The sequence below is a fragment of the Micromys minutus genome, assembly GCF_963924665.1.
Source record: "Micromys minutus genome assembly, chromosome: 1".
Taxonomy (NCBI): domain Eukaryota; kingdom Metazoa; phylum Chordata; class Mammalia; order Rodentia; family Muridae; genus Micromys; species Micromys minutus.
In genome coordinates this window covers 228,785,450-228,807,226 of record NC_137969.1, presented here as the reverse complement: position 1 = coordinate 228,807,226, position 21,777 = coordinate 228,785,450, and the positions used below count along the sequence as shown (strand labels likewise).

Sequence of the window (21,777 nt, the reverse complement as noted above, 5' to 3'; positions counted from 1 at the left end):
GCAAAAGATAAATTTAACTAGTTACTCTTCCAGAGTCCACCTGCCTGTCCTTTCCCCACTAAATATCAACAGTTACCTGTTGTGCCTGTGGTGTCCAAACAGTTCTGGACTGTTATACAAATATACAAATATAATTGTATGAGAGTTCTGTTAGCCCATTTAAGTGTCATACTTTAGTACCTTAAAAATTATTAGAATTTGTGCTTTTTAAAGCTTTTCTTATGTGGAGTGGGGCTCATGGCAAGTTCTGTGGCCAACATGGCTTCTGAGTGCAAAACCAAGTTACCCAATAGTCTACAGTGCACAGAGTTCATGCAAAGAGGACTCAGCTTGAACCCAGGAGACAAGAAACATCCTCAGTGAAGAACGCCAGGTTCGGGCTTGCCAGCACTTGAGGAGAGCTTCATTGTAGAACAGAACTTCTTGTTATATAGAGATCTTTTCTATGGATGAGAATCATTTAGGGGTCCAATCCTGAGGCTGAGAAGTCAACATAGTTGAGCAAGAAGAACAAGGCAGAATTATCAAGATGACATGGTGGGACTTGATGTATCTAAGACACTTTGTTGGGGACAATTGGAAGCTTGCCAAGAGGAACTGTGCCAATTATGAAGATAAAAATGGAAATAGGAAGAATTAAAGCAAGATGTTCTTAGTGCCCCAAGATTAAAAGGAGAGACTTAAAATAACTCTGGGATGCCCATGAGCAACAGAGTGATTTGGAGCACAGGGTAATTTGGAACTCATCTTGACAGTTTCTGTAGTTGTTGCCTGTCTAATGTTGACTTGTAAAGAAATGCAGTTTTGGAAACATGCTGCTCTTGAGACTGATTTGTGATGAACTGAACATTATTCTTTGGTTTTAAAGATTTTTTTTTTATTTTGTGTATATGGATGTTTTGTCTATGTGTATATCTATATACCATGGTGTGTGCCTAGTGCCAGAGGAGACCAGACGAGGGTGTCAGATCCCCTGGGCCTGGGGTTACAAATGGTTGTATGTTCTGAAACTCAAACCTAGGTCATCTGCAAGAGCAGCAAGCATTCTTTTTTTTTCTATAACAGGGTCTCTCTGTGTGGCCTTGGCTGTCCTTTAACTCAATCTACCTGCCTCTGGCTACCAAGGCATGTGTCACCATTGCTGGGCCAGCAGCAAGTGCCATCTCTTTGGCCAGCCCCTTTAATGACATTTTTCAAGGTGAAAATTTACCCCTTGATCTTCAAATGTATATACACACTGGCTGCTTCCTAAAGACTTTGACTTTTGTGCCTATACACAAAAGTATAAACACAGACACACATACACACACACACACACACACACACACACACACACACACACACAAAGATACAGAGAGACAGACTAACCCAGAATAGATTGTTATAAATTAGTGCCATTGTTTAAACTGCCGTTATATTTTGCTTTTTTAATCCTGCCAAGGCAATCCACATACTTTGGAATCAAATGTTATAAGAACTCAGCAAATATAGCTTATCAAGAACAAACATTCTCCAGCCTGAAGTACTTGCATGCTATCAGGTTACTGTCAGTTTATAGTAGATATGTTTTATTTGTTTGTTTATATAGGCAGTTAATTAAGTTACTTTTTGATGTTCTATTAAAAAAAAAAAAAAACCTTTTAATGACCAGTGACTTGCATTGAAGGATTGAAGGATCAGCAAACAAATGTCTTCAAGATACAGATAAATTACTTATGTATCTGAAATACGAATTTTACTGGTCTTTATATTTTAATCCACTCTTTAAAAAGTCCCTTCTAGGGGGATGGAGAGATGGCTCAGGGGTTAAGGGAAGTGGCTGCTCTTCCAGAGGTCCCAAGTTCAATTCCCATCCACCACATGGTGGCTGAGAACCACGTATAGTGAGATGTTGTCTCTTCAGGTCTGCAGTCATTCATGCAGGCAGAACACTGCATTAAAAACAAGTCCCTTCTATTATCTACGAGTAATGAAAGAACCACTTCCCCTATGCAGAATGCCAAAGACAGTTTATATAAGGTAGTAGATTCAGTTACTAAATGGTCATAGAATCTTGAAGCATCTTTATGGGTATGGAGTAGAAAAGCTACTTTTTAAATAATTCAGATATCAAGAAGGGTTTAGCCAAACTTGTTTTGTTGTTGTTTTTGGTTTTTTTTTTGGGGGGGGGGTGTCTCTTGATTTTATAAAACCTAGTAGATTCATGAGCATGACAATAAAATATATTTCCCTATAATATTGCAAGCGGAAATGGGCTTCATAAGACACATGGCTAAAACCCTAACATTCAAGAAACGTACAATACAACTGGACTGCTGGCACAAGCCTGTCATCACAACTAATTGGGTACCAAGACTAGAGGATTGAAAGTTCAAGGCCAGCCAGGAAAATTTTGTGAGACCCTGTCTCCAAATAGAAAGCAAAACAGTTGAATATAATTTAAGTGCTGGAACAGGGGTTCTCAACTTTTCTAAAGACCTTTTAAACAGTTCCTTATGTTGTGATGACACCTACCAAAGAATTACTTTTGTTGCTGATTTTGCTATTATGAATCATAATGTAAATATCTGATATGGGACCTCTGTGGGGGTATCGACCCACAGGTTGAGAACCACTGTGCCAGAGTGTTTATCCAGCAGCTACAATGCCCTAGCCCTAGGTGTCCAATCCTGGGGAAGTAGAGGGCATGCAATCACAAAAAAAGGAGGAGGAGAAGAAAAAGAAGAAAAAGGAACGACCCAGGCCTGGCAGTAATATGTCTGTAGTTCTAGCATAAAGAGGCTGAGGCAGGAAAATTGAGAATCTGAAACCAGTACTACCTATAAAACCCTGTTGAAAGAAAGAAGAAAGAAGGAAGGAAAGAAAGAAGGAAGAAAGGAAGGAAAAAAGAAGGAAAGAAGGAAGACAGGAAGGAAAAAAGAAGGAAAGAAGGAAGAAAGGAGGGAAGAAGGAAGAAGAAAAGAAGGAAAGAAGGAAGAAAGAAAAAGAAAAAGTGACAGCAGATAGTATTTTGTTTGCCTTTCTAATCAATTTTGGCCTCAATTCTGGTATTCAAGCTACCCAAACTGTGATCTTGATTAAAAACACGGTAAGATCTTAGTTTATGATGATGCTTTATATATAGCTATACACACATATATAAATGATTCTGAAGTTAACTCCAAATTTTGGGGTTCTAAAGGTCCTACAAATTATACTGGGTTACAACCAGTGATTAAGATTGAGGTTACAGCATTTGAATTTGGCCTTAACATTGTACTGGGGGAGGGGAGAGTATTTTGGCCAAGAATAAAAGCTTCACATTCCATAATTAGTAGTGGTAAAAATAAGACACTCCTGGATTAAATTAAATAAAATGAGAGTGGGACATGATGAGAAAGAAACCTCTAGAATTCTACTATTCCCAGGTTTTTCATACTAATACAGTGGTGGCAATCCCAGGGTCATCTGTTACTGTGTCAGATTTTGATAGAGAAGGAGGACCCACAGGAGCAGCCTTGCTGGGCTTGAGGATTATTCAGCACTTGGAAAGAGCTTCGGATTAGTTCTTGGCTGAAGTCCACCTGGGCCCCCTTAACGAAGGCCAAGCTAGCAGAGTCAACCACCACTCTTGCCCCACCCTGTTCAAATACCCTGAAAAGACAAGAGCACAGCATTAATGACAGGTATTACAAACACCAAGAACACAACACCCTGAGCCCATAGGTGTACATCCTGTTCTCCAACACATGGAATATTGCTTAGGACTTCTAGCAGTTGCGGACTGTATCTGAAGCAGAAAGATTCAACGTAAAAAAACAGAAGGACTATTTAAGGGCTTATCTGAAACTACTCCAGCCTTTCTCATCTGACTACCCAATGTTGTATGGGGAGGTGGAGGTAAGCATACTTAGACGCTTGGTAGTTTGGAATAAAAGCGCATCTTAAACTGGGGTGAGTTTTATCCTCTAATAAAGCCTCTAGCGCGACCCATCCGTCCTCCTTGCCTGTCGTCGGGGTTAATAACTGTATCCAGTGAAAATTTGTATTGGAATCCGGAGCATCCACCTCCCTCTACTTGCAGCCTGAGGAATTCTGACCCTTCGGTGATTTCCAGAAGCCTCTGAAATTTAGGAAAGAGGATCAAGAATGCCAAGCAACTGGAGATAACGGGGCGGGTGAATGGGACCTCTTCTAGGGTCCTCCTGGGCACCGCCGCCCCGCGTCCGGCCTCCTACCTGGACGCAGCTGTCTGTGAGGCGGATCTGTCCCTCGCCAGCCTCTGGAATGGAGGATGTTGTTTCCCAGCGGGTCAAAAGCCTGGGAAAGATGGCGAGGAGCCTGCGATAAGACGAAGTAAGATGAGCCGGGAAACGAAGTGACACCTGATGACCCTCTACGGTCGCCTCGTACCCAAATCTGTCGACACCTTCATCTGAACTGCCAAGTCTTCGCCTCCCGCGTCTATCCAAAACCCTACCTAAGTGACATTCCACCCATGGTACCTTCCCCGGCGCCTAGGAATGACAGTCCCAAACGCCTCGGCAGTTAGGGACAGGGCCCTGGCGGCGGCCATCTTACTACGAAAGCTCCGCCCCTAACATGGTCCAAATCCCCGCCTTAGCCTAGACTTCAGGAGGAGGGGAGACGACAGGGGCGGGGTGGCAGAGAGTCTCCGCCCTCACGTGTGCCTATTGGATATAACGAGACAAGAGGGCTTTGATTGGCAGAGAATGCTTCCACTTGCCGAAGCGGGGCGGTACCAATAGAACGGGGCGAGCCCAAAGAAGAGCCGGTTCTCTGCAGGCCCTGCCTGGGAGCTGAAGAGATGGGCGGAGATAAAGGGGAAGCTGTAGGCCAGGCGGCCGAGGAGCCCGGGGCGGGGCGCGGGCGGGCCTTCGCTGGTTACTGGTCACAAGTGGCCTGACTCTGCTCCACCCTCCGTCAGCCCGGACGAGTTTATCTTGTGATCGCCCCGTCTGCTTTTCCTTCCTAGATTGTGAAGCTCTCATACCCACGATGCGCTTCCTGACCGCCACGATCCTGCTGCTGGCGCTGGTCGCCGCCACCCAGGCCGAGCCCCTGCACTTCAAGGACTGCGGTGAGCATTGAGCCCACTCGAGGAGACCCGCGGGGCTGGATTGGGCGGGTTCCTAGAACGCGGATGTTTGGCCGCGGACCCCGGGTGGAATGGACTAATTGAGGCCGCAGGTACTAGCCTTGATGAAACTTAGCCCCTCCGCACAACTTTGTCTCTCCTTGCAATTCGCGTTTTGGGGTAATCTCAAACACTCTCCAGGCGAACCTTGTGCTGAAGTTGTCTAAAGTTTCTTGCGTGAACATCCAGCGGGCATGTATTTGCAGCGCTCGAGATCTTGGAGATTCCAATGGACGGAAGAGATTGTGAATTCAAGGCTAGCCTGAGCTTATTGAGCCCTGTCTGGAAAAATAGCTCATAAAAGCAAAAATAAAACAACAGGGTAGACAGCGAGACTGCATTCAACGCAGATTGAGGGAATAGGCACAGAACTTCTTTTGATTTCCGCCTTGTATCTTCACTAGCCTATCCCCCTTTGTTTGTTTGAAGTTTTCTCTTTGGTTGGGAGGGGTCTGAGGCAGCCTCTCTCTATTATGTTTTCCAGCGAAGAGTCCAGGGGTAGCATTGGGAGGGAGGCGTCATAAGAGGTCACTAGAAATGCGAATTTTATAGGAGACACGGATCCTGAGTTCATCCAGTCAAGTCTGTATAATTAATTGCGGGAGCAATGCAGGGGACGGGGTGGGGGTAGGGTGGAAAGCCGGCAGGGATGGGTGAAAGACAAACTGATTTTGTAAAATCTCTGAGCAGGGGGAAATGGATCATAACGAAGCATTGAATTAAAGAGTTATTAGGACTGGAGAGATGGCTTAGTGGTTAAAAGCACCTGCTATCCTGGAGGACTAGAGTTCAGTTCCCAGCACCCACATCAGGTGGTTCACTACTGCTTGTAGCCCAACTCTGGGGATTCCAATGTCTCTGGCCTTCTCAGGTACCTGCACTCCCAGGCACTGACGCGTGCGCGCGCGCGCACACACACACAGAACCCTAATTAAGGAAGTAGGGTGGGGGTGGGAGGTGGATTAAAGTAAGCCTTCTGTAGTCACACAACTGAATGAGGGACTAGTTTAAGTATGCTTCTTTGTAGCCAGTATCCAGTAACTAATCAATAAATACTTACTAAAAGAGGAAAGAAGGAAATTAATACTGCCTCTAATATGTTATTAAAAGTTCTGTTGAAGCAAAAGCAAAGGTGGGCCTGTGGAACTGGATTAAATAAGGACCCCTGCCTTTTAATAGTTTACAGATGCCGTTTCACTAAACTGAACAGAATAGCTCAGAGTGGCTGTTTCTTTGAAGTACCTGTTTTTCCCTCTGTTAAACTTCTTACATTTGTATTTTATTTTTAATGTGTGTGTATTCATGTGTACCCAAGCATGTGGCAGCCAGAGCACAACCTCTTAAATGTCATCCTCAAGAACACCACCCACGTCTTTTGAGACATGGTCTGCCTGGTGGGGGACTCTCTGGATAGGCTGGACTGGCTAACCCCAGAGTCCCTGTGTTCCTTCTGTGCCCACCTCTCCCAGGGTCAGGGATACATGTGTGTGCCACCACAAGTGCCATTTTTATGTGGCTTCTGGGAATTGAACTCAGGTTTTCTGTTTGCAAGGCAAGTGCTTTATCCACAGGGATATCCCCACTACCCCTACTTTGTTAAACTGAGGACCAAGACTTGGATGAAGGTACTGTATTAATTTTATTAACTTCTTCACCATCTGTTTTACAGAAAGGAAACTAAAGCGCATAGACTAACTTCTTAAGGTCCTACAGCTGATAAACAGGAGTAAGTTGATAAGTCTCTAGGAGCCACTTGGACTTTTTTTTCTTTTTCTTTTTCTTTTTTTTTCTTTTCTTTTTTTTTTTTTTTTTTGGAGACAGGGTTTTTCTGTGCAACAGAGCCCTAGTTGTCCTGGAACTCTGTGTGAACCAGGCAGCCTTGAACTCAGAGATCTGCCTTCCTCTGCCTCTTAAGTGGTGAGATTAACCCTCCCCCCACACTTCCCTGCTGGACTTCATTATTTTGGTGATGGTGTTGTTTGTTTGTTTTGAGACACCTTTGTAGGTAGACCGGGGCTCTACTCACAAAAGATTTGCCTGCCTCTACTTAGGGAGTGTTCACGGACCGTGCCTGGCTTTTTTTTTAAAGATTTATTTATTTCTTTGTTTGTTTATATGAGTACACTGCAGCTGTCTACAGACACACCAGAAAAGAGCATCAGATCTTTTAAAGATGGTTGTGAGCCACCATGTGGTTGCTGGGAATTGAACTCAGGACCTCTGGAAGAATAGTCAGTGCTCTTAACCACTGAGCCATCTCTCCAGCCCCCCCCCCCCTTTTTTTTTAATTTGGGCAGGTTACACCTTGGAAGAACTTGTATTTTCATGTTGCATTTATTTATTTATTTATTTATTCATTCATTCATTCATTTGTGTGTATGTATGTAGGAGGACCCACATGTGTGCGACATACATGTGGAGGTCAGAGGGCAACTTTCAGAAGTCGGTTCTCCCCAGGGAATTGAACTCAGGGTCTCAGCCTTGGTAGTGAGTACCTTTAATTGCTGAGTCAGCTCTCAGGCCTAGAAAGAACTTAAAGGAAGTGTGTGTGTGTGTGTGTGTGTGTGTGTGTGTGTTTGAATTAGAAAGTGCAATGTAAAAATGTTGGCAACCAAGATGAAAGAGTTTGCATTCCATTCTACGCTCACCTTCTCCTGGAATGGGATTGACCTTCTGGGCTGGAATCACCTCAATTAAAAACTAGAAGCAAGTGAACTACTTATGCAATGTTTGCAGTGGGAACTGAGGAGTGTGTTCTATTGACATTTGAAGTCCGGGAACCTCTTGTCAGGGGGCAGGAAAAAACCCTGCACAAAAGTACCCTCTCCTTGGATCCTGTGAGATCACGTGACCCAGCTTTGAAGAAGCAGGTGGAGCTGGACACTGAATGTAAGAAGACTATGCTTCTCTCTTGCAGAGGGTGCTGAAGGGGGTGTCCTATGTGTAGGCAAGCTGGGAGATGGGGATTGTGAAGCCTTGTTTTTGGGCCTCCGTAGACTAGTTTTGTGGCCTCAGAGGGGATTTGAGGAGTGCCTTCCAGCCTGAGGGCAAGCCCTGTAGGTCAAGTGCATTCATTTTATCTTTTCAAGTTCTACCTACGGGGTTCTGAGCTAACCTGGTAACTACATAGCAGGCAATGTGGTCTCAGCTTGTGATCTGCCTACTTTCTAGTCTTCGTTCTTTCAAGACCGCAAGAGTCCGTTCTGTAGGTTGCAAACATTATTTAAGGAGAGGCTTAGCTTTGGTAAGAGAGGAGGGCCTTGCTTACCCACCCAGGAGCAGCTGTTTGAGTTCATGGACTGAGTCCAGGTGTGATGGTAATTATAATCAATGGCTTCAATAGCACCACTTTGTTCCAGATCAATATCTAACATCTGTAGTTCTGCTGGCTCACCACCTAAGGGCAGCCCCAGAGGTTAAGTATCTTGCCTTGAGGCTATACAGTGGGAAGTTGGGATGGCAAGACTTCTAACCCAGGTGATGAGCCTTAGTTATAGTATCATTAACCTACCCTGTCAGGGGCTTGAATTATCTTTTCTTTTTTACTGACCGGTATTTTATTAACATAAGCAGTATTTACAAGTATATTATTTCTAGCCACTGTGCAGCCCTTAGCTTAGTAATTTTGCTGGACAGGAAAAGAAATCTAGGGTCAAGTACCCATAACTGGAACTGTTAAGGAGTGTTAACAAGCCTGGGCTTTGGCCACCCCTACAAGCTAGGCTTGGCCACACTGCTCTAATGCCCATTAAAGAAGTAAGGGGGGGCTAGAGGTATGGCTCAGTGGTTTCCCTAAATTGCTCTTTCAGCGGACACAGGCTCAGAGTCTCCAGGACCCTCGTGGTGGCTTACATCCATCCAAAACTCTAGTGCTAGGGGATCCAGTGCCCTCTTCTGACCTCCATGGGTACCATGTGCACAGGCAACAGGTTCACACATATAAAATAAACCTTTTAAAAAAATTTTAAGGGCAAGTAATATTGAGAAGCTGAAAAAGATTTATTCAACGTGGCCACACTGGAAAGAATGTACAAAGGAACCACCAGTCAGTCAGTCTTTGGGCACAGACAGGAGGCTCATGTTTAAGCAGAGGGCCGAGATAGGGATGATAAGGCAGCCAGCTCCTGTCTATCCTAACTTTCTGGGGAGTGGGTCTCTCTGGCTGGCACCAAGGTTTCACCTCCCCCCACAAAGCCAGGAGGGTTCATTACCTCAGTCGAGTCTTAAAGCACAACGTCCCTTTAAAATACCTGCTCTTCTGCTAGAATGGTTACTGTGCCAGTTGGGGTAGCTGGAATTGCTTCCATCTTGGCTGAGTGAATCAGCCGTGCTTGCGACCGAAGATTGGTTGATTTACTTATTTATTTATCTGTTTGAAACAAAGCTGGTCTCAATCTGTGCCTCTCCTGCCTCAGCAGCCCAAGTATTGACTGATCTGTACTACCTCGCCCAGTCGGGGCCCTGAGTGATTTTTGGGAACTATAAGATCTTGACCGCTGTCTTCCCCTTCCTCTGCTTGGTTCTGGGAAAAGTTGAAGTTTAATGACCTAGTCAAGACTTGACTGAGAGCCAGAACACTCCATGACACTGCAAGTAAGCCTCATGGATTCTGCCCGCTTGCACCCTCGGAGAGCGTGACTAACAGGAAGTACTGTGGAGGACTTTGGCTTTAAGGGAGGGGAGGGTCCTCCCACTGTAGAGGGAACCGTTTCCTCCTTTTAGGGCCATTCCTCCACTGATGGTTGAGATGGTGGTTCCTCTCAAGTTCCATAAGTGGCTCACTCATAAGTCAGCGGGCTGTATGTACCACCAACCTAAAAAGCTGTTTGACTGACTAACCCAGACCACTGATACAACTGATGATTTCTGCTAGGGAAGTAAGTGCTCTGCCACCGAGCCAGGCCCACTCCTGAAATATGAAATATTTAAACTGAATGTGTGACTACTATCACCAAGGGAAACATAGCCACACCTGCTCTTCCAGCTGAAACTCTTTCTGGGAAAACTAGGGGTCCTTTTGTGGGTTATATTTTTATTGTTATATTTTCTTGAGACAGGGTCTCTCTGTATAGCCTGGCTGTCCTGGAATTCCCTCTAGACTAGGCTGGCCTTGAACTCATAAAGATCCACTCGCCTTTGCCTTTGGAGTGCTGTTATTAAAGGCATGCACCCCTATGCCGGCTCTTTTTATAGACTCTTATTAAGAAATCATTTATTAAGTGGACTCAGAGGGCTGGAGAGATGGCTCAGCGGTTAAGAGCACTGACTGCTCTTCCAGAGGTCCTGAGTTCAATTCCCAGCAACCACATGGTGGCTCACAACCATCTATAATGGGATCCGATGCCCTCTTCTGCTGCATCTGAAGGCAGTGATGGTGTGCTCACATACATAAAATAAATAAGTCTTAAAAAATAATAATGCAAGAGAGAAGTCTACATGGTGGCTCAGTGGATAAAGGTGTTGCCACCAAGACTGAAGACCTATTTGGTAGAATAGAGAAGAGAGCCGATTTTGGTTGTTTGGTTGGTTTGGTTTGGTTTTTCAGACAGTGTTTCTCTGTATTCCAGGCTGTACTGGAACTCATTCTGTACTCATAGACTAGGCTGGCCAGAACACACAAGAGAGATGTGTCTGCCTCTGCCTCCCAAATGCTGGGATTAAAGGTGTAAGCCACCATGCCTGTGTTTTTTTTTCTTCTTCTTCTTTTTTTTAATACAGTGTTTTGTGACAATGGTCTCATAGTACTTAATTTGACAAATATTGATGTGATCTCTCATTCTGGCATGCCACTGGGGTGTGAGAATTTCACTTTTACCCTATGCTGTCATTGGGTGCTGGGTTTGTGGAAAATGCTCAGAGGGTGGGAAAACACAACCTAAAATGTGAGAAACAGCACCGGCTGAGGCAGAAGCTGGAGTTCTATGACTCCCAGGCATCACTGGAAATCTAGCAGAGGAGTTGGAAATGGAGGGGCCCTGCAGGCTGAGGACCTTGAACCCTGGTGGATGGGGTGGGGGGAGGGACAGCTTAGCTCTGTGGAAGCAAGTCCTGGACTTCCGAGGGGCCTTCCTAGGGAGACTTAGTGCTGCTCTATAGACAAAGCCCCACTGTGGTTCTTGTTGAGAGACAGTCCAAGCTTATCTATACCGTTTATTGACTGTTCTTTGTGAAAAATGGGTTCACTTCCTCTGGGTGGAGCAGAGATTAAATACTTTTTACTGGAAGGAATGTCCAAGGAGGGAAGGGAAGGGAAGAAAAGGCTAAGCCCTCTGGGCCTCATTTAGCATGGAGAACTCTCTGTTCTGATCTATTGAGACCATTACTCAATATTCCTGTGTGAGGAGTGTGGTCACTGTTCCAGGCCAGGACTCTTGGCAGGGAGCAGGGAGACGCCTGCTCTCCTCACGTGGGTGCTGGGGTCTCTGAACCTGCTCAACCTTACCAAGTTTCCTGGCAGTACCCCACATACTGGTATTCTCTTTGCCAAAAAAAAAGAAAAAAAATCTACTAGCTTTTTATTCAGTTTATAGGATTGGTTTTAGCAGTACTGAGATTCTCAAGTTGTGTGTATATGAGAAGGAGGGGATGGGGTGGCTGTATGACGTGTGTGTGGTTGTGCACATGTAGGGCTCAGAAGGCAATCTTGGGTCTGGGTCCTTGCCTTTAGCCTTGTTAGAAATAGAATCTCTTTGCTACTATGCTGGGCTGCACCCTGCAGGCTAGCTGACTGGAAAGCTCACAGGGTTTCCCCTCTCTACCTCCTTCTCTCTGTAAGTACACAGGAATTACATGTGCACACTATGATACCCAGCTTCATGGGGATTCAAACTCAGGCCCTCACACCATGCAACAAGTGTTTCACCTAGTGCGTCATCTACCTGGCCTCAGATTCTTGCTTCTAGTTGTGCATTGTCTTAAAGAGTGCACCTCAGAAACATCTCAAGTGTATTGAGAGAGTTGCATATCTCCCATGAGGCACCGGGCAGCATGGGGGTTGCTAGAGGATGTAGTTTTCCTCCCTTTGAAACTCACTCACTCCTTTTTTTCAGGCTCTAAGGTGGGAATTATAAAGGAGGTGAATGTGAGCCCGTGTCCCACCCAGCCCTGTCAGCTACACAAAGGCCAGTCATACAGTGTCAACGTCACCTTTACTAGCGGTGAGTAGATGTGCTGTCCACCTCCAGTTCGTGCTGATCCACGTTATAAATCTTCCTTTGTTAGGCAAAGGAAAGAGCATAAGAACATAGGGGCCAAGGGATTTGTCAGCCTTCTTTCTGACAATATACACAAAGCTATGTTCTCATACAGGACAGAGTCTGGGTCCCTTAATTCTGTTACTTGTCACAAATTGAAAGGAAACCTGGAGGACCACGTTGATGAAAGGAAGCATGTTCAGCTTACAGTTCTGATGTGGGGAGGAGGGAAAAATCCTGTAGTAGCTTCACAGCACATAAAAAAGATGACGCCAAAGCCAGGAAATGTGCAACCTTAGCTGTGAGTCAGAACAACTGAGAGCTCCTCTCTGATGCCAGGGTGGCCCTGTGACATCTCACAGCTGGAAACCCTTCGGGCCACAACAGTGTCTTCAAACACCCTTCATGTTCTGGGCTCAGCTGTGTCCAGTGCAGCCTGTTCCTGGAAACCTGACTGGGATGGTGTAGGAAGGACAGACACACGGAGTGGTACCTAGAGAGTTTCCAGGGAGAGGTTAGCTAGTCTGCTCGGGTGGTCTCTGTAGGGAGTAGCTGTGAACATCAGGGAGGGGGAGCGGAGGTTCTACTGTTTGCACATACTCCAGCATCTGTGCACTACCCAGAGGAAGGCTTTGAATTTCCCGTGGGTCTAAGGCATCGGGCCCTTGCTATGGCTGTGCCCATGTCCGTCTCACCGGTGACTACCAGACTCCTTTTAAGCAAACAGCATGATTCTGCTATAGCCACAGGTTAGAGAAAACACCTTGACACTTGGCCTTACTTGGCCCATCGGATTCCTTACTGCGAATCGGATTCTTAGTGGAGTAGCAGCTGACAATGGAAGGAAGTTATTTACATTACATTCCAAAGGATGGAAGTTATTTACATTATGATTAGTAAAAACTTAATTCTACAAACTTCAAAACTCCTGCCTAACATTCAGTCTGGCCAGGCTGTGGGGGAAGAATCCTGAGCAGCCTCACACTCTAGGTAATTCTAGGCTAGACGAAGCTAAGTAGAGAGCTTTTCTCAGTGGTTCTCAGCCTTCCTAATGCTCTGACCCTTTAATACAGACCCTCATGTTGTGGTGACCCCTAGCCACAACAAAATTGCTTTTGTTGCTACTTCATAACTGTAATTATTATGTTATGAATCACGATGTGAATATCTGTGGGATGTGTATGGGACCCCTGTGAAGGGTCATTCAATCCCCCCTCAAAGGGTCAAGTCCCACAGGTTGAAAACTGCAGCCTTATCTCAAGAGAAAGGGCATGTGTGAAGTGGCTCTGTGGGTAAAGGCGCTTGTCATCAAGCTGGATGGCTTAAGTTCAATCCCTGGAACCAGAGAGTAAAAGGAAAGAACTGATTCCTTCAAGTGATTCTCTGATCACCACATTGTGTCACACTCAAGACATGCCCACCAGGGCGTGGGGAGGTGTTGCACTTCAGAGAAATGGCTCAGCAGTTGAGAGAGCTTGCTGCTCTTGAAGAGGACCTCAATTGGATTTCCAGCACCCACATGGCAAACACCCAAAACCACCTGCAACTCCAGCTCCAGGGGATCCAGTGCCCTCCCCTGGCTTGCACAGGCACCCACGTGTGTGTGCATACATACAGACACATAAATATGAACGAAGATAATTTATTTAAAAAAAAATTAAAGAACCTAGACCACTGTAAAAATGCTTATTTCTGGAGAGAGCTGCAGCCTTGAAGCCTTACTATCCCATGAACTCTGCAGGACTCAAAGTTCTCAGCACTGCTGGCATCCAAGCGTGAAGAATGAGCACCCTGCTTTCTTTCCTCATATATCTTATCCCCTCTGGTGTTTAAGAAGAAAAATCCAGAGGCTGGGGAGAAGCTCTGTGCGCAAGAGCACTTGCATAAACATGAAGACCTGAGTTCAGATCCCAACACCTACATAAGAGGCCGGGTGTGGCCACACACACGTGCCTGTAATTCAGTGCTGTGAGTGGTGGAGGCTGGAGGGCTGGAGAGGTTACTGCACCCAGCCCAGGTGTACTGAGTGCCTCGGTCAGGGTTTCTCTCGATAAGATAAATTGTCCTGACAAAAATCAAGTTGGGGGAGGAAAGAGTTTATTTAGTTTAAACTTCCGCATTGCTGTTCATCGCCACAGGAAGTTAAGACTGGAACTCACACAGGGTAGGAACCTGGAGGCAGGAGCTGATGCAGAGGCCTTGGAGAGGTGCTGCTCACTGGCTTGTTCCTCAAGGCTTGCTCAGCCACGCCTTCCAGCTGGATCTTACGGAGATATTTTCTATATCCAGGCTCCCTCCTCTCAGATACCTTTAGTTTTCGAGTCAAGTTGACATAGACTAGACTAGCCAGCACAGTGAGAGACTCTACTCAAAGTCAGGTGACAAGGCAGGGCTCAGGATGTCCTCCTCTAGCTTCTTACACACTCACCTGTGAATACACACCATGCCCAACCTAGACAGAAAGAGTGAAACAGAACCCCGTGCAGTAGTTAATGCCTGAAAGCACAGCACTGGGAGATGAAGCAAGCAGAATTCAAAACTAGCCTAGACTAAATAGCAATATCCTTTATTTAAAAAAAAAAAAAAAAAAAAAAAAAAAAAAAAAAAAGGTCAGGTGGTAGTGACTAATACCTTTAATTCCATTTAAAGGAGGCAGAGGCAGGCAGATCTGTGAGTTCAAAGGCCAGCCTGGTCTATAGAGAGAGCAGTAGGACAGCCCCAGGACTACAGAGAGATCCTGTCTTGAAAAACAAATGTGAGTGTGCGTTTAAAGATAGGGTCTCACTGTGTAGCCTTTGTTGGCCTAGAACTCACTAGGTAGACCAAGCCAACTTTGAACCAACCAAGGCCCACAAGCTGCTGCCTCTTGGGTGCTGTGGTTAAAGGAGTGGGTGAGCCAGCATGCCCAGCTAAAATTTTTTAATTCAGGGCTGGGGGCTATGTTTCATCATACAAACAGGAGGACCTCAGTTCCATCTCCAGAGTCCATGTAAAATGCTAGGAATAGTGGTCCTGGCAACAGGCTTGTGATCCCAGCACTAGGAAGGTGGAAATGGCTGGTCCCTGAGGCTCACAGGCCAGCCAGCCATCTGCTCAGGAGCTATCTCAGATCTTTGGATAAAAAAAGACAAACACACATTAGCTCTTTTATTATTTTTTTTTTCTCGTGTATGTGACTACACTGTTGCTGTCTTCAGACACACCGTAGGAGGGAATCTGATCCCATTACAGATGGCTGTGAGCCACCACGTGGTTGCTGGGCATTGAACTCTGGAAGAGCAGTCAGTGCTGCTAACCTAAGCCATCTCTCCAGCCCACACACACTAAATCATTTTTAAACAGGCTGGGCTGTTCTAATTCTAAGCTGGTGGTAGGGAAAGTGGCTTGGTGCAGTGGCAGTTTTAGGTATGGAGAACACTTCTGAGGTGGTGACAGCGGTGCTATGTATGGTGCCGGTGGGGTCGGCCGTAATGGGTTCGGAAGCCATTTTGGAGGCAGTGGGCTCAGCGGCAATTTTGATAGTTGCCGTAACCTATCTTCAGGTGCTGGGAATGTGATGGGAGGAAGCTCCGGAGGCAGAAGCTCTGGCTCCTGTGGTGATTAAAAAGATGCTCAGCTAAACCACAAGACTGCCAGTGCTGGTTCTAGCGGCAGCAGTACATTCCTGTGGCAGAAGGTTCTAGTTACTGCCAGGAAACAAAGCTTAGCAGGAGAGGACAGCCAGGGAAGTGACAGGGAAGCCACAGGTTACAACGGTCATGACCTCAGCAAAACACAGCAGTGGTGGCCACTGCGGAGAAGACATGCTTTAGACACTTCAGAGCTGTGTCTGTGTCTATTTGGAACAAGCTCTTTTAGTTTCTGTTCTGTGGAAAGTGTAACACATTCTTGTAATGTTGTTGTTATTATTATTATTGTTTTGTTCTGTTCCATAATTGTTATTATATCTTGGGTTTTTTATTTATTATCAGCATGCATGTATATTTAGTACATGCGTGTCTGGTGCTCACAAGGGTCAGCCAGGCTGTTGGCTCTCCTAGAACTAGAGTTAAGGATGGTTGTAAGCTAACATGTAGGTGCTGAGAACTGAACCCTGGTCCTCTGGAAAAGCAACAAGTCTTCTTCCCTGCCAAGCTTACTTTCCATTGCTCCCTCCCCAAGTGAAGGGTTTAATGTACAGTTTTCTTGATCTGTGTTGTCGTGAGGTGTTCAATCGTGATGCTGAATAAACATGTCTTTAACAAACTGAAATTAAGAGTTTCTAGGAATGACCTGGCAGGTAAGAATGCCTGTTGCCAAGCAGGATGGCCTAAAGCCGAACCCCAGAAGCTGACTCTTGAATCTTGTCCTCTGACCTCTGTACATATCTGTGACCCCTCCCCCACTGACTAAATATCATTTAGTTATTATTATTTAAAAACTAAAGAAATGAAATTCAGCTAATACCCTGGATCTCCAAAACACCCTAACAATGTATAATGTTAGTAGAGATTTGGGGATACAGGTCTAGGCCCTGGCAGCCTGACAGGGGAGGCTCAGCCTTGTCCTCGGTATGCTGATTCAAAAGACAGTGAAAAACCTGAGAATGGAAACTGAATGTGGTCACACTGGGAAGAGGAACAAATCCAGAGGCTCTTCCGGGTCACTGACAAGGCTTAGGCTTAAATAGAAGGCAAGAGGTCAGGGTGTTAATGTGTCTTTAGCTCAGCTCCTGGCTTATCTCCAAGTTGTCTGAACCCAGTGACCTTCCTACACGGTAAGTTTCTTTTTTTGCTGATACCAGGGCTCCAGCTTTTCCCCTTCCTCTGTCGTGGAATTCCAGGGGGAATTCCAGTTCCTTGGGGCACACTGTGATAGCCTGATAGTCAGCGAGGAGCACAGTGGTCTCTTTAGAACACCTTCAGTCCTGCCTCAGAATTGTAATAACTGGCTGCCCTAATCTAATAATCCTTTTATCCCTTCTGTTTATCTTGCAGTGTGGAGGCTAGAGAGATGAACTTCTTTTTTAATCTTACATGGTATCTAAAGGATTACCTGCCACTGCTGTGCTAGACCATGGTATTTAAAACACTCTGACAGAAGTCAGTGGTCCTGGGAGATAAGGTTATTTGTCCCAGTTGCCTGATTCCTTTGATGGAGAGCAAGGAAAGAGACCAGCTTCTTTCACCGTGTGCATAGGGCTAGGTGCTAAATGTGACACATGGGGATGGGGACACCATAGTTAGGGGGCTCTGATCTGCTGGAGTAGCCATTCCAGCATCTGACGACTTGACTCAGAATTCACAGATAAACAACTGTGTTCTGCCTGTCTCCCTGTCTTCCTAGGCACTCAGTCCCAGAACAGCACCGCCTCGGTCCATGGCATCCTGGTAGGGGTCCCAGTCTACTTCCCTATTCCTGAGCCTGACGGTTGTAAGTGTGGAATCAACTGCCCCATCCAGAAGGACAAGGTCTACAGCTACCTGAATAAGCTGCCGGTGAAGAATGAATACCCTTCTGTAAGTGACACCATGGTTGAGGACACCGGAGGCCCTGAGGCTGGGTCGGACTTCCTGAGGCAGGGTGTCAGAAGCAGAGACTAGGGCAAAGAGCCTCTCATTCCTGGTGGAGCTGAAAAGGCCTGAGGGAGAGGAGATGGGTTTGAGAAACCCAAGGGTGCCATTTTTACGGCCCTAGCCCTCACCACCTCCCTGGGTCTCTGTATAAGTGGTGATATTATTTCTAACTTACAAGTGGAGATTTTTAAGTTTCTGACACTACGTTAACACCGAGTCCAAGTCCAGTTTATCAAGAAGTCTTAGCACCTAGACTTAGAGGTGAGTCTCCTAAATCCAAAGCTTGTGCAGTGTTAAGAGGTTTTAGCCCAAGAACAAATAGCCAAAGGTCTACGTTATCTTGACAGCATCTTCCAGATCCTGGTTTTTCCTCCATAGTCTGGACAAAAGAACAGGAGCCCTCAGCAGCACAGGAGGGTTCCTTGGAGCTATGCACCCCTCCACCCACAGCCTGGCTTTACCTATTCCCTCTCCACAGGTGCTGGAGTGGTGTCCCCTAGGTAGGGATCATGATAAAAATGGAGGACATTAAGCAATTGCTATCCTCCCTCCCCATAATAAGGGCTACCTCATCGTTTTGTTCTAGAACTGTTTGTGATAAGACATGATTTCACTTGGTAGCCCAGGTTGGTTGGCCTTGAACTCAAGGCAGTCCTCCTGCCTCAACCTCCCAAATTCTGGAATCATAGACACTTATCACTAATATTGACAGGCATTATTATTTTTTATTTTTTATTTTTTTAAGGAAGCCAAGGAGAACCTAGATGTAGTCTTTCTAGAAAAGAGAAGTATTAACAGGTACTCTAAAGGACTAAAATGCCAATAATCTTTAAGACAGTGGTTCTACCCTTTGGGTATTGAATGACCCTTTAACAAGGGTCTCCTAAGACCATCAGAAACACATATATTTACATTATGATTCTTGATGGCAGCATAATGGGTTATAAAGTAGCAACAAAAATAATTTTCTGGTTGGGGGTCACCACAATGTGTGTTAAAGGGTTGCAGCATGGGGAAGGGAGTGGGGATTCCAGAGGGGAAACTGGGAAAGAGGTAACATTTGAAATGTAAGTAAAGAAAATATCTAATTAAAAGGGGGAGGGGTGCAGCATTAGGAGGGTTGGGAACCACTGGTCTAAGGTTGTTGGAGACTCTAAAGGTTTGCAGATGGCTAGTTCCCAGCCTCAGCATGCAGAGATTGATTCACAGTAGGTACTTTTTGTATTTAGTTTGAAAAACCTAAACTGTTAAACACCAACTAAAACAGTAACATACACAAGTCTTGAAAACAAAGCCAAGTTTTCAAGAATGTGGATGTTCTGGTCCCTCAAGTGTTACATTGTGAAGACAGTTTGAGTGAAAAAGTGTCCATAACTAGTGAAGAACAGCCCCCATCCCTTTTCTGGGGGATGGACTGTACTGCTCTAGTTAGAGAGGACCATGATGAAGATGGGAAGCAGAGCCACTGCTTTTTCCCTATAACTAAAGAGTTGCTTAATTAGAGTTAGAGGGGGGCTGGAGCAATGGCTCAACGGTTAGGAGTTTGCTGCTCTTCTAGGGACCCAAGTTAGTTCCCAGCTACCATGTGGCAGCTCACAGCTCTCTGAAACTTCAGTTCTAGGGGCTTCAGCGCCCTCTTCTGGTCTACTTGGGCACTGCATGCACATAGTGCTCTTAAATATTTTCTGATAAAACATTATTCATACACACACTGGTCCTAGTGACTCATTAAGTCTTTTTTAAAAAAAAAAAAAAAAAAAAAAGAAGGAAAGAAAAAAAAATACAGTTCCTCATGTTGTGGTGACCCCAATCAGAAAATTATTTTCGTTGCTACTTCGTAACTGTAATTATGCTGCTGTTATGAATCATCAAAATATAAATAAATATTTGTGTTATCCAGTGGTCTTGGGTGACCTCTGTGAAAGAGTCATACAACTTCCCAAAGGGGTCGCGACCCACAAGCTGAGGAGCGCTGCTTTGGACTAGCCTTATACCTAGCCATTTCCATTAATAGCTAACAAGAAATTTTTCTTACACCAAGGAATCTAAGCTTTTACTTTCTGTTCTCACAGTTCAAGTGGAAACATCTACAGGGTTTGCCAAATAAGAGAGACTATTTAAATTTAAAATCATCATTCTTATAAGACTCTATTTATATGCCTCTGGCCTAAGAGTGAAACCCAGTAACGTACACTGTAATATCAGCACTCAGAGCAGAGACAGGAGGACCAGAAGTTAGAGACCAGGCTGAGCTACATAGCAAGTTCTAGGTCAGCTAAAGCTGTGTAACAAAAACTTTGCTTCAACAAATGGAAGAAAAGAAAAAGGAAAGAGAAGAGAAAGATTTTCGAATTACATTTGATAATCAGTTGTGGTGGTCTACCTAGAATCCCAGTTTTCAGGAAGCTGGAGTAGGGGAAGTACCACAAATGTAAGGCCATAGTAAATTCACATAGTAAATCCAAGGCTATTCCAGGTTAGCTAACAAGACTGTTTTAAAAGGAAAACAGACAAGAGGAGCTATAGAGGTGGCTCAGTGGTGAAGAGCACTAGCTGCAGAGGACCAGGGTTCAATTCCCAGCCCCAAGAGGCAGCTCACAACTGTTTCCAGTACCAGGAAATCTGATGCCTTTTCTGCCCTCTGGGTATCAGGGACACAGGGCACATACATAAATTCAGACAAGCATACACATGAAAGTGGTTTTTTTTTTTAATGTAAGCAGGAAAGAGGAGAAAAGAAATATTACACTTGAAAGATTACATTCATAAACTGGAATAGGTTGGATGATGGGGCTCACAGGCTTTCCTGTTCTGGCTTCAAAATGATAGGACTTAAAAAGAAAGAATTGAATTGAAGATATACACTTAAGCCAATTATGGATAAAAAAGATCAATTCCAGTTTCATTTTTCCCAATTCCTTGTCTTTTTTTTTTTTTCAGATAAAACTGGTGGTGGAATGGAAACTTCAAGATGACAAAAAGGAAAACCTCTTCTGCTGGGAGATCCCAGTGGAGATCACAAGCTAGGCGCCCTGTGTCTGTGTGGGGTGAGCGGCCACGGACAGAGGGAGGGCAAGAGAGAAATCAGACCTGAAATTGAGTCAGTGCCATAAGATGAGCAGAATTTCAAGAATATTGTTTTACGCCTTTCAACTTCCAAAAATGTACCACAACCCTACTATTGAGAGCTCAGAGCCATCACCCCCTGAGCCTTTGTGGAGGCTTCGGGAGGGAAACGGGAGACTGGAGAGATCAGATTAGTGTCTGTGGCTGTTTGGTTGGATTGCAGTCGGCAGGTTCCACCAGACAGGATGGAACTGGGATGCTTTGGGACGTCAGATAATTTGATAGCTTGTCATCCACTGTGAAGGATGGCTTCCCAGAGTCCTCTGGCTGGCCGGGAGTATTACCTCTTCTGTTTCTAAGTGCCTCCTGAGTCCCGAGCGCCTGGCTTATCGGTTTGATGAGTCTCCATAGTGCCCTTAGCCCCCTGGCTTCAACAGTAGTGACTAACTCTCCACGGTGTCCAGAGACCGGCTGAGGAAAGTGAACAGCTGCTGCTTTGTGGTTAGCCCTTGTTCTTTGGTAGTTTTCATTAAAGCCGATACTTGGTTGCAGGTGCTTGGTTTTGTTTTTTAACTGTATCCTCTCTCTGCACGTGAGATTGAACTTCCCCATGAATTCTAACTTGCCACTCTTTTGTTTGTGTTCAGTCTGGTCGCCTACTTCTTCCAGATGGCAGTCTCCTAGGTCCACAGCAGGCAGGCACCCAGTTCCAAAGCTCTAGAGAAGACACAACTCATAGACATTTCCTTTTTTTTTTTTTTTTTTTTTTTGTTTGTTTGTTTGTTACCGTGGGGCTTTATTTGATGCTAGCTCTAAGATGAGTGAA

General features: G+C 45.2%; 2 protein-coding genes across 2 annotated transcripts; one reads left to right on the top strand and one right to left on the bottom strand.

Moving 5' to 3' along the window:
- Positions 1–1,594: 1,594 nt before the first annotated feature.
- On the bottom strand, positions 1,595–4,565 carry ISCA2 (iron-sulfur cluster assembly 2). The gene is made up of 4 exons (XM_080915470.1): positions 4,485–4,565; positions 4,218–4,320; positions 3,987–4,102; positions 1,595–3,633 (listed from the first exon to the last, which is right to left on the bottom strand). Exons 1-4 carry the CDS (start codon positions 4,553–4,555, stop codon positions 3,459–3,461), a joined length of 465 nt encoding a protein of 154 aa, XP_080771596.1. The 5' UTR covers positions 4,556–4,565; the 3' UTR covers positions 1,595–3,458.
- Positions 4,566–4,923: 358 nt separating this feature from the next.
- NPC2 (NPC intracellular cholesterol transporter 2) lies at positions 4,924–21,502 on the top strand. The gene is made up of 4 exons (XM_080930300.1): positions 4,924–5,080; positions 12,187–12,294; positions 17,656–17,828; positions 20,826–21,502. Exons 1-4 carry the CDS (start codon positions 4,999–5,001, stop codon positions 20,910–20,912), a joined length of 450 nt encoding a protein of 149 aa, XP_080786426.1. The 5' UTR covers positions 4,924–4,998; the 3' UTR covers positions 20,913–21,502.
- Positions 21,503–21,777: the final 275 nt, after the last annotated feature.

Excerpts from the sequence above, each read along its gene's own strand:
- ISCA2 (XM_080915470.1), bottom strand. The coding sequence starts at position 4,555 with ATGGCCGCCGCCAGGGCCCTGTCCCTAACTGCCGAGGCGTTTGGGACT. Across the intron at positions 4,321-4,484 it reads ATTCCTAGGCGCCGGGGAAG|GCTCCTCGCCATCTTTCCCA; the intron begins GTACCATGGGTG and ends GTCTTATCGCAG. Across the intron at positions 3,634-3,986 it reads GTTATTAACCCCGACGACAG|GGTATTTGAACAGGGTGGGG; the intron begins GCAAGGAGGACG and ends TTGTCTTTTCAG.
- NPC2 (XM_080930300.1), top strand. The coding sequence starts at position 4,999 with ATGCGCTTCCTGACCGCCACGATCCTGCTGCTGGCGCTGGTCGCCGCC. Across the intron at positions 5,081-12,186 it reads CCTGCACTTCAAGGACTGCG|GCTCTAAGGTGGGAATTATA; the intron begins GTGAGCATTGAG and ends CCTTTTTTTCAG. Across the intron at positions 17,829-20,825 it reads TGAAGAATGAATACCCTTCT|ATAAAACTGGTGGTGGAATG; the intron begins GTAAGTGACACC and ends TTTTTTTTTCAG.